The sequence below is a fragment of the Canis lupus genome, chromosome 2, assembly GCF_003254725.2.
Source record: "Canis lupus dingo isolate Sandy chromosome 2, ASM325472v2, whole genome shotgun sequence".
NCBI classification, from domain to species: domain Eukaryota; kingdom Metazoa; phylum Chordata; class Mammalia; order Carnivora; family Canidae; genus Canis; species Canis lupus.
Window position 1 is genome coordinate 80,012,714 of NC_064244.1, and position 15,094 is coordinate 80,027,807.

The 15,094-nt window shown below is 48.7% G+C and overlaps 1 protein-coding gene across 5 annotated transcripts in view; it reads left to right on the top strand.

Annotated features, from left to right (window-relative positions):
- The window catches only part of FBXO42 (F-box protein 42), a 103,011-nt gene extending 95,048 nt beyond the window's left edge, over window positions 1-7,963 (top strand). For all 5 annotated transcript variants that reach the window (XM_025447879.3, XM_049106820.1, XM_049106822.1 and 2 more), the window contains 4 exons: window positions 645-741; window positions 1,217-1,273; window positions 2,223-2,339; window positions 3,156-7,963. In XM_025447879.3, coding sequence (XP_025303664.3) covers window positions 645-741; window positions 1,217-1,273; window positions 2,223-2,339; window positions 3,156-4,271 — 1,387 coding nt within the window. In that variant the 3' untranslated portion in view covers window positions 4,272-7,963. The remainder of the gene's footprint in view (window positions 1-644; window positions 742-1,216; window positions 1,274-2,222; window positions 2,340-3,155) is intronic.
- The last annotated feature ends 7,131 nt before the right edge of the window (window positions 7,964-15,094 follow it).

Here is a 15,094-nt window from a genome sequence, read left to right on the forward strand (position 1 = left end):
TTAGCGAGGTGACAATAAAATAGACTGCTTTCCAGTAGTGTGTGCTTGCCATACTGGTCCCTTGGGGTTTGGAGATGCCAGTCTGTCCTTGATAAAACTGCAGATCTCAGTAGCTATGGTGAAATTACTTTTTGTAGCCAGAATCAATAAATCTTTATCTCCTGGGCAATGATAGAGCTACCTTTTGCATCAGTTTTTTTCTTCCTTGTGGTTTTTGCTTTTGAAAGACTATATCTTGACCAGTAGCTATTTCCTGCTATCACCAGTTCATTCTTACTTTAGGTACTAGTATATGGGTGCAGACATGACTCAAAAGAGGCCTATGGGTCAGTGGGAATAGCAAAGGTTTGAAGGTCTTGAGATGGGTTCCAGGGAAAGAAGGGGAAGAAAAATATAGTTTAAGATTCTATGATCATGGCAGTTTGCTAGGCATCTTTATAACTGTAACTTCAGAGGCACCTGGCTGGCTTAGTCTGTAGAGCATGCAACTCTTGGATCCTCAGGGTATTGAGTTCAATCCTCACGTCCAGCATTGAGCCTACTTAATAATTTAAAAAATAAAATATGAATGTAACTTCATTTATATCAGCTCTGTGATTCCTGGGAGCTCCCAACTCCTTCAACGTTATGCCCTTATCTTATAGGAGCAACGATGTCTGGGTCCTTGACCTTGAGCAGTGGGCGTGGTCCAAGCCGAACATCTCTGGCCCCAGTCCTCATCCTCGAGGTGGCCAATCTCAGGTGCTCAGGAATTAAAATAACTATTCAGCAAACTCTGTAGCATCTTCCAGTTAGGATGGGAAAGGGAGGAGGGAGTCAGGTAAGCTGCCAACATGCATAAGCCAAAGAGACTTTGTTGTTCTTTTTTACTGCTATTTATTTTTCAACCTCTAATGGGTTGTATTTATTTTTAGTGGCTTTGTATTACACCTCTCCCCAAAGCATTTACTTTGCTGTTTCATTTCTCAAGAGAACCTGCATTTTATGTACACTCGTGTTAATGTTTGATCAACAAGGAATATATACATTCAGGTGAATCATCAGTAATTTGTTTACAAGGATGGGAATTGACTTGGTTTGGGAGAATGGAGAGCTTATGGTGACTAGAATACTTTCATTTGGGATCTGGGTAGGCTATTTTCATATACCACTGATGCATAGGAGGTCAGATGCTTCTGTCTTTGTAGATTTATTTTAAATGTCTTCCTCTTCCTAGATTGTCATAGATGATGCAACTATCTTAATCCTTGGAGGATGTGGCGGTCCCAATGCTGTGAGTATTGCTGGTGCCGCATTCCAAGGCAGATGCTGCTAGGGGTTCATACTTGCTCCCTGTCTCACCTTGTAAGCATAACATTCTTTTTATTGAAAGAATCTTTTTCACTTCAGGTATATAACCATGGTATTTTCTGGCCAAACTCTGCTTTTTTTTTCTCTTTCTTTCTTCCTTCCTTCCTTCCTTCCTTCCTTCCTTCCTTCCTTCCTTCCTTCCTTCCTTCCTCCCTCCCTCCCTCCCTCCCTCCCTCCCTCCCTCCCTCCCTCCCTTCCCTTCCCCCTTCCCTTCCCCCTTCCCTTCCCCCTTCCCTTCCCCCTTCCCTTCCCCCTTCCCTTCCCCCTTCCCTTCCCTTCCCCCTTCCCTTCCCCCTTCCCTTCCCCCTTCCCTTCCCCCTTCCCTTCCCCCTTCCCTTCCCTTCCCTTTTTTCTTTCTTTCTTTTCTTTTTTTTTTTTGTAGGGTGAGAAGTGCTTTTTACTCCTAGACATTCATCTCTTGAATACTCATATTTATGTCTATGTCCTTCCTACTCCCATTTCCTCTTTAGGCAATAAGGTTTGTGGCTATCATTTTTTCAAGGAGGGGTAGGACAGAAAAACAAACTGATAACTGCCAGAGTTTATTGGAATTTAAGAATGCAGATTCAGAGAGTTACAGATATATATTATCTACCCTCTCCCCCAACACACACACACACACACACACACACACACACACACAATTCAAAACCACTTAAAAGTGATTCATGGATTACAAGCACAATTCCGCGTTCCAGGCCAGTGGTAGTGTATGAATGAATGAAGGATGAGTGACCACAAATGTTGCCCTTCTTTCTGAAGAGCCCGCACACTCTCTAGACCAGAGAGCACAGCTTTGAAATTCCTACTGTGTGTGTGTGTGTTGTGTAATGTACTACACCTAAGTCCTATTGTTGGTGCTTCTCTTCTAGCTCTTCAAGGATGCTTGGTTGTTGCACATGCACTCAGGCCCCTGGGCCTGGCAGCCACTCAAGGTAGAAAATGAAGACCATGGGGCCCCAGAACTATGGTGCCACCCAGCTTGCCGGGTAAGCAGGGCACTGACAGGCCAGCCAGAGAAGGGTCCTAACTGTGAAACCAAAGGGGCTTGTCAGATTTCCAAGCAAATTAGTATGGAAATAATGAACACCTTGATGTCATAAAAGAAACGGCCATTAACCATTGCTCTTTGGGCACTGCTTCTATATGAACCTCTAGATGGGAAACCTGTGTGAGCCACACTGATCCTTTTTTTTTTTTAAGTTTATTTTAAAGATTTGTTTATTTATTTGAGAGAGAGCACATGCATGTATGAGCATGAATTGTGGGGGGAAGGGGTAAAAGGAGAAGCAGACTCCCTGCTGAGCAGGGAACCCGATGCAGTGCTTGATCCCAGGACCCCAGGATCATGACCTGAATTGAAGGCAGATGCTTAGATGACTAAGCCACCCAGGCGCCCCAAGTTTATTTATTTATGTAATCTTTATGATGAATGTGGGGCTTGAACTCCTGACCCCGAGATCAAGTCACACGCTCCACTGACTGAGCCAGCCAGGCGCCCCCTTTAAGTGCCAGCTTTAAGCATCTCTTTGTGACCTTTCTTCAGGGTCCCCAAACAAGAACTAATTCCTCCCTCCCCCCACTCCTATTCTGCAGATATGCTTCTGATGATAGCACTTGTCATGCTTCAGCCATAGATTGTTCCCATGCCTGTGTCCCCCAGCTAGCCTAGAATAATGTAGCCACATTATCTTCATCTCTGTATCTCTGGTACCTATAAAATGCCTGGCCTGCCCAGGTACTCATAATAAAATGTTTGATACTTAAATGAATGATCAGAACTGAACAGGTGTTTTGTCTTTCAGGTGGGGCAGTGTGTGGTGGTCTTCAGCCAGGCACCTAGTGGGAGAGCCCCACTCAGCCCCAGTTTGAACTCCCGCCCCTCACCTATCAGCGCCACCCCTCCAGCCCTGGTTCCTGAAACCCGAGAGTACCGCTCTCAGTCTCCAGTAAGGAGTATGGATGAAGCTCCTTGTGTTAATGGCCGCTGGGGAACACTGAGGCCCAGAGCCCAAAGGCAGACCCCCTCAAGTTCCCGGGAAGGGAGCCTTTCCCCAGCCAGAGGAGATGGCTCTCCCATCCTCAATGGTGGCAATTTGTCTCCAGGAACAGCAGCTATAGGTGGCTCTTCCTTGGACAGCCCTGTGCAAGCCGTATCTCCTAGCACTCCATCTACCACTGAAGGATATGACCTCAAAATGGGACTTACTTTGGCCTCCCGGCGAGGGTCACTACCAGATCAGAAAGATTTGAGGTTAGGATCAATAGATCTGAATTGGGATCTGAAACCCACTTCGAGTAGCAATCATATGGATGGTGTGGACAACAGGACAGTTGGGGGAAGCATGAGACACCCTCCTGAACAGACGAATGGTGTGCACACCCCACCACACGTGGCCAGTGCCCTTGCAGGAGCTGTCTCCCCAGGTGCCCTGCGTCGGAGCCTAGAAGCCATCAAAGCAATGTCATCCAAAGGCCCCTCAGCCTCCGCAGCACTAAGCCCTCCTCTGGGGTCTTCCCCAGGCTCTCCTGGGAGCCAGAACCTGAGCAGTGGAGAAACAGTGCCCGTTCCCCGTCCCGGGCCTGCCCAAGGAGATGGACATTCCTTACCTCCCATTGCCCGCCGCCTGGGCCACCACCCTCCACAGTCCCTAAATGTTGGCAAACCTTTGTACCAGAGTATGAACTGCAAGCCCATGCAGATGTATGTGCTAGACATTAAAGACACCAAGGAGAAGGGGCGGGTCAAATGGAAAGTATTTAATAGCAGTTCTGTGGTTGGACCTCCTGAAACCAGCCTGCATACAGTGGTCCAAGGCAGGGGTGAACTCATCATATTCGGAGGACTCATGGACAAGAAACAGAATGTGAAGTACTATCCAAAAACAAACGCCTTGTACTTTGTGCGAGCAAAGAGATAATGTGTTCTAAACCCCCTTCCCTTTCTGTGGCTTTTAATTTTCCAGCGTGCAAGCATTTGGACTGAGAATTGGGAAAACAAAGGACAGAATTACTACCATAAACCAAAACCCCAATTCCCAACCTCACTCACTCCAGGCTGGGATCAAATCTCCATTAAGAAAAAAAATTATATATAAATATATAAATATATATTATATAGCCAACTCTGTTTACAAAGAGGGAGAGGTCTCTGTCCTGGTTCAGATAAATTTGTTGCTGTGTTTTAGCAGAGGCTGTGCTGCCTTTTTCTACTTTGCTGGTAACTAGACCAAGAATTTAGGGAACAAACTAATGTCAGAACTTACCTAAAGCAACTGAAGAGCCCCCATAAATCTTTATGTGGCCTTCTTGGAGTGAGAGTAAGAAAGCGTGTGTAAGGTGCCCACGTGGAGGCTTTCGATCCACGAGCTCCAGGAAGTTGGTAGGGTGAAAGGACCCTGTAGAGAACTGTTCCTCCCTTCCTTTTAAAACCAGAGAGGACCTGTGCAAACTTTTTTTTGTGGTCATTCCCTCTGCCAGGCCCCGTTCTGCCCTTGTGACTGAGGAAAGTTGCCCAACCAGGAATTCTGTTCCACGTTTGTGTGCTGGGATCACCATGAGACAGTGTTTATGCAGAGATGCCTGTCTACCTGGTGTCCACTGGTCTTTAGCATGCTCCCTCTGTGTCTCAGAAAACATATTGGTGTCTGATTTTGGAATTTTCTGACAATCGTATTTGATTGCAATTTGCCAAAAACCGCATTTGTTCACTTAAAACTTGATCCGCAGAAGCTGCTTTTTCCCTTTTTTTTTTTTTTTTTTTTTTTTTTAAAAAGCCCTATCAGCTTTCTCACTTTCTTTTACAAAGCTAAGGTGCCCGGGGAAATCTCCTAGAGATATTTCTGGGACCCTTTCTCTGGTATCACTTAGGGGCCTAGTAGAGAATTCCAAGATGCTAGTATCATGAGAAATCCATTAAGCGGCAGAAAATACTGGTTTTTCCTTGTGGGCTTCTTTTTACTTCCAAAGCACATTGGGCATACCCATCCATATTTATACAATGAGGAAATTGATCCTGGAAGGGAAACCCAGTAATAGCTCCTTCTAGAAGTGATTTCTGCCCCTGTTGTGACATGTGTTTTTCTGTCAGGCTATTGACTAGTGATTGGGTTGAGTGTCCTGTGCTTACCCTCTTTGATGCAAGACTGACCTTGGGAGCAGTGTCTCCTTTGTGACAGTCTCGTTCACATGTGCCCCAAATAAGGGTTGGGTTTTTATGTTATGCCATTTCTGAGATACGGTGCAACAAACTAGAGCATTTCTTTGCTAGATATAAGAAGTTACAAATTATCAGTCTCTAAACCATGGCCTGGATGTAAGAGATTAGTTAAGTCAAATGGCACCATTTAAATGTGGATTTTTGGTGATTTCTCATTAGTGGCAAGAAGATTTTTACTTTGCCCTTAGGATTTGAATTTCAAAACATTGCATTTCCCATCTTTCACGCCCCCCTTTTTCTTGTTAGCATTTCCCAAGCGCAAGACTGCTACAGCTGGCCCTGGGTCCTGGCTTTAGGCCAGCACTTAGCAGTCTGTCTGATAAAGTGTGTTTTCTCCTATTACATCATGTTGAATTCTTTCCCCTAGCCATTAGCTTTTACAATGTGGTCTTGGTGGGAAAGCCCCCCTGGTGCCAAGCCCAGGGAAGGGCCAGCTCATAGGGAGAGGTCTGTGTTCCAGAAACTGTTCCATGTGCTCCCTTAGATGACAAAACTACCATGTGCCTATTTACTGTGGTGTCCACCTACTCCTGGCTCAGCACTCGGCTTGCTAGACACCTTGCTCTGGGGCTGTTGCTGGTCGTCCTCTGGCAAAGACTGTTAGATCATGTGGGGTCCTTATTCACAAGAGAAAGCTAGCCTGTAAGATTAGGTATTACATTTTTGCTATTGCTGAACATTGTTTATGACATTGCGTTTGTGCATGGACAGCATCCCCAAACTCCGTTCCTATTTAAATATAAAGTATTTGGAAGCCTGAAAGTTCAGAATCTCAACTTTGTGACCATTCCCTTTGTCCTGTGGCCTCCCTAAGCCAGCTGTTAGCTTGTGGATTCCCTCTATTTTCCCCAAACACAGGCAGAGGTGATGATGGCCTCCAGTATTACCCAGACCACTCAGAACCAGACTGTTTACAGCTCCTTAAGAAAAATCTGCCTGGTGGTGTTGGTCTTGATGGTCCTGGGCACTGTGGGCAGATACCTTAGGAGAGCGACTCCACACATTCAAGGTAGTTATGTTCTCAGGCCCTAATGAAGCCACACGTGTAGGGGAACTTTAGGTGTCCCGCCTGCAGAGAGCATTTCCAGAGCACCATGGATGCTTCAAGTCAGGTCAGGTTAACCACAACTCTGTTTTTGACATGATGCCAATTTTGTCTTAATTCACTGAGAAAAATGAGACCATTTCTTTAGCCTTCAGGAGCACCTAAATTAGCAAATATCTGTCAGTATTTAAGTATTTAAAATACATTTTGTTTCTACTTGAAGCTTTAACCCCTTCCATTCCTGCAAGTGTGCCTTTGAGAGCCCCATGTCATATGACTTCACCGGCCGCCTCATTGACCTCATGTGACAGTCTTGGTGTCTTCCTTCTCTCTTGGACAGAGCTTCCATTTTCTCACTTTACAGGCTGGACAGCAGAGAGGGTTCTGTATTTTCGTTCATATTTCTACTCTTGTAAACATGGGTGGTGGGCTGCACAAATATCCTTTCACCCCCCCCCACACACACAATTATGTATTTTAACAGCAAGAATTAGGTGTTGATACAAGCTTAAATTTAGTTGTAATACTGGGCATCCTCTCCTCCCAGCCCTCTGCGGATTGATCTGATTTTAATGTTTGAGTTTTACATCAAGAGCTAAAACCACGAACTATCCCAGGAACTGTGTTGGAACTCTAAAATAAAGAAAAGACGAAGAGGACAACAAAAGAAAACCAACTTGACAAGTCTTGACTTTGGAGAACAGAAAGCCACCAGCTGATGGAGAACAGAGGGATACTTCCTTTAACTTTATCATTCTGGGTTTCCTTCTGCTTTGCTTCTTTGCTTCCCCTTAAAAGTGATGTTCCTGTGGGTTTGTCTGTCTGTCCTTGTCCTTGTGGTGATCCTGGCATGGTGATGTGCTCTGCTTTGCGTTGTCTGTGCTTTCTTACCAGCGCATAAGTCAGTGGGGAGGACCTGAACACACCCTGGGGCAAGGAAGCCGAACTTGGAGGCCTGCGTCCCATGCAGCCTCCCCACCAACTGCAGAAGGCATGTTCTGCATGGTCACCAGTAAGTGGCTCCCTCTCACTGTGTTTATTGTCATAGGAGAGCAACCCTTATCTTGGCTCCACCCTTGCTCTCTTTCCTCGCTCTGCTCCCTTCCCACCAACCAGGGTTCATGTCAGCGCACACCCATCGTGCCCTGGCAAAGCTGGTGCTGTGAGTGATGTTTCCCATAACTCAGGGGTCCCAGGTGGCTTACCCTGAGATGGTCATTTTAGGCACATAACAGTGTAGGAATGAAAAGTGGACTTCATTGATATTTAAATCTGTCAATTTCATTTTTTGTTAAGGTTTTCCCTGATGACTTTTTAGCAATTTAACAAATAAAACGAAATGGACAGAATTGTCTTAACTGTTTTATTAGTAGAAAAGAAGAAAGAACCATAATGGGGAGCAGTTGAGGTTGGAGATTGAAGTTGGAAGCAAAGTAGTTGGAAAACTTGCCCTCCTCCTTTAGGGGGGTTGTGTTTTGGGATAGAGGTAGGGAGTTGCCCTTCCCTGGGGATAGTGTCATTTAATTAAAAAACAACTCCCCGTCATGCTTAAAGGACTTGGCATTTCAGAGCCTAAGGTACTGCCCTTTGGTGAAGACCCCAGAGAGGTGATGAGCTTGGAGCAGGACCCCAGGGGCCAGGACAACCACCACATCATCGCTGGCTTCCTAAGCAAAGAGGAGGACACAAGGCCCCAGGATCTTGAATTAGCATAGCAAATGGCAGTTAGAAACATAGGCCTGAAACCTTAGAAACTTGTATTCTAATCCTGCCTTCCCCTACTTACTGCTTAACCTCGAATACAAGTTTCGTAGTCTGTAGATACAGTTGTTTCTATCTTAAAAGGATCACGAGGGTTAATTAAAGTTGTATATGAAAGCACTAGCACCCTGCCTGGCACAGGGTAAGTGCTCAGTAGGGGGTGGCTATTATTTATAATGAACCCTGGAAGAAAATACAGGATCATGAATGAGAGGGCTGGGCACATTGTGTAAATTGTTACAAGCATGTCCCTGCAAAGGATTATGCGTGTCTATGGTTGTCTGGGTCATCTTTTAGATGTCACCGTGAGAACCTCTGAGGCTTTTGCCTCTCGAGAGCAGTAAGTAGCAGCTGCTGCCATAAATCAGGTCAGAATTGTTTCATTGTTTAATCTCCCTTTTGGACTTTAATTCCTTGGTTTGCTGGTTGAATTCTGCCTCTGGCACATCAGGTATTCTTCTGCCTAGATTCAAGGGCACACGTAGTGGGTTCCTGATCTGGAAGTGTCAGCTGGGGACTGATGACATGAGTCTTCCCCGCTGCGAGGGTGCCTGGAAGGAGACGGGCTTCACAAGGGTAGGGGGCTGCTCCAGTGCCGAAGCCACTTGCTGAGTGTGTGGCAGTTTCTTATAACCATGGGCCAAGTACCATTATGTTCCTTTCGTTCAGTGCATACTATGTAGTGACTTGTCCCCTGCTCAGGTGCTGTGACCCTGCAGCTCTCATTCTGTTTCCTGTACTTTGAGACACACAGCGAATTAGAGTGTGGCCCGAGGAAGGGCCCTCAGTACAAAGGGCCCAGCACCATGTGTTGGCCTCTATTGAATTGGCAAGAGGTAGAATGACTGACTGTTTTGTATTCTTTCACAGTTGCCCTTGTAGAAGGGTTGTACTTACTCATTGTGGGTCTATTGGGCTGAACAAGGTCCAGTGGGTAGGAGCAATAGGGGAAACATTTCTGTATTGCTGGGAAGAACTAGAACCAGTTTGGCACTGTTGGGGGAATTCAGGCATTGCCTGGGCAGTGTAGGGATGTTGTAGAGGAGGCAGTGTTTGGTGGGTGGAATGCTAGGGGTGCTCGGTGGTCCTGGGGAAGGAGGCAAACATCAGTGCCTGAGGAAGGCCCCACATGCCCCCAGCCTTCAGGATAGCTCAGCCTGTGGGCCTCCCAGACAGCATCCTAACTCAGTCTGTCCCTACCACAGGCCATGCTTCTAATCACTGATCATGCTTCTGCTCCGGAGATGACCTGAACATGAAGACAGCAACATGATCAGCCTCAGGTCAGAAGGTGTGCGGAAGCAGAGAAGAGGGAATGTGCCAGTTTGGGGAGAACACAGCTCAAAGAAGATCCATGACTCCCCCAGGCCTGGCAGGTGGTGGCATCCACTGCACAAGACTCCCTGGTCACTCCCCTGGGTATTATGGACCAGAGGCCTGTGCCCATTTAGTTTTAAATCACAGGACCTAGCGAGGGGAAGGGCAGCTCCACACTCCCCTTCTCCTTCCCAGGCCTTTGCTGCTCTTCCCCAGCTGGCTCTGTGGGTAGGCAGTGCAGGAATCACTGATTCAGACCAGGAGACCAAGGCCTTGCACATGTCACTACCCTCAGCCAGCCCCACAGCCCAAGGCTTTGCCTCCCATCACCCTCATCTGGGGACCCTCGAAAGGCCAGCCTTTGAGCACCCTCATGTCCCGCAAGACAGGAGGCATCACCTCAGAGTCTTGCAGACTGGTCTGCTTGTAGTGCTGCCACAGGGAACCGGTGTTCATTGCTTCTCTGCCTTCCCACCTTCCCCTACAATATACCACTGCTGACAGCAGTCCAGAGCTCTTGTAGATGGTCTGCGAGGTCATGATTCCACCATTGCTGGAAGCATTCAAGCAGAGACTGGTAACTTACAGGGGAGGGGTAAGCTGATGTATGCATCAGGTCAAGGATTAGGACTAAGGGTCCCCTCCATGCCCTTTCAACTCAGAAAGGGCTTCCTAGAGAGGCTGCAGGACAGGGACATGGGCTGGCTTTCAACCAGAAAAGACTTGGTTCAAAAGCCAGTTCTGTCACTTTGGGCTAAGACAAGTCATCCCACAACTCAAGAGCTGAAAAGGCCACGTAGGAGCCCCCGGATCCCGTCTGAACCTCCGATTTATCACTAACATGGCATGATGCTGCTAGCCTCACAAGTTAGCAATTCGTCTAGATCCAGCAGTAATTGTTCATCTGTGGAATAGGTGTGCTTCCCCAAAAGACCACGCGGAGGCACCCTGTGAAAGGTTTGCATCCCAGGCACTCCCAGCCTGGCCCCAGCGGGGAAACTGGATGGGCCGGAGGAGTAAAATGCCCCTTCCTCCCCTGCCTCTGTTGTAAGGCCTGGGTAGGACCCCATCCCCAGCCTCTGCCACATTTCTGAGCACCACCCCCTGGCTGCCCCCCTGCCCTCTCTGCCCCAGCCCCCAGCTGTGGGAAAGCCAGTGTTTTCCCCACCAGGCTGGGCTCTGAGCCCAGGCCCTGTCACCACACACAAAGCTGAGCTGATGTTCTAAGTAAATGCTTAAGAGGTCTGGCAGAGTGTGCGTTACCCACCAGGGAACCTGTCTGCCCACACACAGCAGGGAAGAGGCGGGGGGCGGGGGCCAGGGGCCAGGCCTTACCAGGCAGAAACCTGGGAGGAGGAAGGAAGTTCCTGCTCCCCCGTCAGCAAGGCCCAGAGAGCCCGACAGGTACTGCCCCTCACACTGGGACAACCTCGTCACAAGCCAGGGAGGTATCCCATTAGGCTGCACAAAGGTGACACATCCTGAGCTTCAAAAGCCACAGACAGTCCAAGGTATCAGACTCCAAAGCTACGGAGGAGGTAGAGAAGTGTCTGTAACCAACATAGCCAGTCAAGGGCAGGAGAATTGTTTGGAAGCCAGAGAGAGCTAAGACATGGGTTTCTCCTTGCCCCAGCCTCACCCCACTAAACTGAGGCAAGGGACAGATGAGAATAATGTCTTTCTGGGGGATTCCAGGCCTCACCCTGGGAAGACTGACTCCCCGTGGTCCAGGAAAGGTGCAGAGGGGCCCTGGGAGGTCTGGCTTATCCAGAAGGGCTGGTATTTAGGGGCTGAGGGCAGGACAGAGCGACCCATATAGATTTGATGACCACAGTCACCTCCTCAGATGTAGCAGGTAAAGAAGCTTATGACCAGAATCCACAGTGGGAGGAGAAGCCAGGACAGATGGCGCCATGGCAAAATTAAGGAAGAGAACGTGAGGCCCCTCCCAAGGTCCAGAACAGAGGATGCCCAAGGAGTGGGTGCCCCCCCACCCCCAGACACACTTCCCTGCCATTGGGGTAGCCCCTCCTACACACCGACCATGAGCTCCAGGGCTAGAGGAGCAGGAGACAAAAAGAAACAACCTTGAGGAGATTTTTAAATTGTAGAGAATGAAAAGTCCTCTGACTTTAAGTTTACTGGGAAATTATTGAATTAAAATGGCAGGAGCCAGGGGGATCCCTGGGTGGCTCAGTGGTTTAGCGCCTGCCTTTGGCCCAGGGCATGATCCCGGGATCAAGTCCCACGTCGGGCTCCCTGCATGGAGTCTGCTTCTCCCTCCTCCTGTGTCTCTGCCTCTCTCTCTCTCTCTCTCAAATCAATCTTTTAAAAAATGGCAGGAGCCGGATTAAATCAAGTCAGGAAACGGCTCTATTTTGATAAAGGTAAAAGCTTGTACTTACTCCAGTTAGGAGAGAAATCAGATAAAGTGCTAGGGAATCCCAGCACCTAGGGGTGCTGTGGCCGCTGCCAAGGGAAGAGAAGAGTATTCCAGTAGAGGTAATTCGAGTGGAACCAGGTGGAACCAGCCCTTCCAGATATGACCGTGAGAAGATCAGTGTGACCTAAATGCACAGGGCGGAACTAGAGGATGAATTGGAGAGGAGGATGAAAGGCAGGCAGGATTGGGGTCTGGACCCAGGTGAGGGCGACCCCAAGAGGACACTTAATGTATAGGGAGAAAACCCAGTCCCCAGTGGCTGACTGGATCAAGGGAGGAGGAGGCCAGCGCCCACTCCTGCAGTAAGCGAGCATGTACTGCTGCTGTGTGCCAGACTCACTCCTGTGGAGTTTATATTTCAGGGGGGCAGTGAGGGAGAAGGGACAAGTGTATAAAGAGCTGAGCAACAACCAAAAAAAAAAAAAAAAAGCTGAGCAACATCATTCCAAATAAGGACCATGAGAAAACTAAAATGGGGCGTGACAAAGTGTGATGGGCTCGGGCTCATCAGAGAAGGCCTTTCTGAGGAGGTGACATTTCAGCGGAGACCTGAATGTAAGGGCAGCCACGCAGAGAGAACAGCAGGAACAAAGGCCCTGAGGCAGGCATGAACTTGACAAATTCAAGGAGCAGAGGCAAGGCCTGTGTGTCTAGAGTATGTGAGTGAAAGCAGAGGGTGCAGGTGGGCCTTGTAGGCCACGGGGAGGGAGGGTGGGCCTGACTAGGTGCAGGGGAGGCCGTTAGAGAGTTGTGAGCAGGGAAGTGATGCGTGAGGCTGTCCAGGTCAAGGACACCAGCCTTGCTGCCAAGCGCAGGCCTGGCACATCCCAGGCTCAAAAAAACTCCCTGGGGATGATTTGGCAGCTCCAGCCCTGAATCTTGTATTTAAACAGGATCTGGACATTTTATTCCGTCCTTCCTCTTTACCCTACCGCCCTGCTTCTAAGTGCAGTTGCCCGGTGATACGATCTCAGTCTGCTCTACAGTGGTCTTTCCAGCGTCTGGCCTGGCACAGGGAGTGCTCGTACATACTCGACAAGTACTTGTCTTCACCCACTCAGGCCCAGGTGGTTTGCCCAGGTTCCTAACCGCTCCTTCCAGGCGCAGCCTCTTCAGGCCATTCCCTACGCTGCAGCCACAGCCAGTCAGCCAACACATTTCTTTTGAGCTTTTATTATGTGTCAGACATACACTAGCTAGTGGGGATTATTATGAGCCGAACTGTGTCCCTCCATCACCCCTACCACCACAAAAAAAAACAATTTTTAAGTCCTAACGCCCAGCACCTCAGAATGTCATATTTGGAGATAGGGCCTTTACAGAGGAAATTAAGTTAAAGCGAGGCCATCAGGGTGGGCCCTGATCCAGTGTGACTGTCCGTCCTTGGAAGAACAGCAAATTTGGATTCAGACTCCTACGGAGGGAAGGCAATGTGAAGACAAGAGGAGAGGTCACCTACAAGCCACTACAAGCCACAGAGAGAGGCCTGGAGCTGATCTTTCCTCCCACCCCTACCAACCTCTCGATCTATCATTTTGAGCCTCCAGAACTAAGAAAACACATTTGTGTTATGTAAGCCACCCAGTCTGGTACTGGGTTACTGCAGGTCGAGCAGACTGATTACGGGGGTAAAAGAGAACAAAAAGGGCCTTATCCTCACGGAGCTTGTGTTCTAGGTGAGAGAGACCAACAATTTAAAATTTCAGAATCAAGAGGTGCCTGGCTGACTCAGTAGAGCATGCAACCCTTGCTCTCAGGATAGTAAGTTCAAGCCCCATGTTGGATGGGGAGTTTACTTAAAAATCTTTAAAAAGTACAATTTCAGAATCCAGAGCAGGACGACATGAAGGAGTGAGCCTAGGGGGTAAGGGCGCGTCATCCAGTGGGGGAGGAGGAAGGCCTCCGCAGGTGAAGCAGCTCCTCCCATAGGAAGTTAGTGGGGGAGATGCAGAGAGCACCAGGTAGTGGGCACCACAGTGCAGTGGCCCTGTGTGGGAACAGAAGGCCAGCTTCACTGGAGTGTCGTAGGCAAGGGGAAGAGTGGCCGTGAAAGCGAGAGGTGGTCATGGGCCAGTCACAGAAGGCCTTGAAGCTATGAGGTTTGGATTTTACTCTGAGCGCAGTGGAAACTACTGGAAAACTATAAGCATGGCTGTGACATTGCCGGATTGACGTTGCCTAAAGGCTACTCTGGTGCCTCTGGCATTCCAGAAGGCAAGCTGGGAAACCCTACAGGACACAGCTGCAGTGTCCAGGCAAAAGAAGAGAAACGTAAATCTGACCATCCCTTCTCCACGTAGTCTCCTTGGGCGGCCCACCCACCTCTGCCCCCGAGGTCCTCAGGCCTGTTGTGCCTGCACACCTGGGCCGCGGACTTCTCCAGGCAGGTTGACTGTCCCTCCTTGCCTTGATAAATCCTCTCCACACCTTATGAGGCCTTGTCCAGAAGGTGCTCAACAATTTGGAGATGGAGAGAGACCAAACCATGAAGAAATTAGTGGATTAATCAGGAAGTTTTACACCAGAAGGGCTCTTAGATAGATGGTCCACCTGCTTCACCTCAGGCCTTAAGAGGAGAAGCATCTTGCTTAGGGGAACATTCAATTTAATGGTCAGAGGGGGAACAGCAAAGTGGAACTCAGTAGACCAAAATGGCCCATGAGCATCCTCCAAAATGAAATTCTGATCACCTCATTCCCAGGCTCTCACCACTGAGTGGCCTCCTGCCCGGCAGCCGTGTTTCCACCTGTGGACCTGTCATGGACCGAACTGTGTGTCTCCCCTCTACACCCCCCCCCCCACTAAAATCCATATGTTAAAGCTCTAGCCCCCAGTGTGAAGAGAAGGCAGCTGCCTGCAAGCCAGGACGAAAGGCCTCACCAGGAGCCAGAACCCTGCCGGCACTTGATTTCGGGCTTCAGCTGCCAGAACTGTGAGCAACGAGATTTCTGTTGCTCAA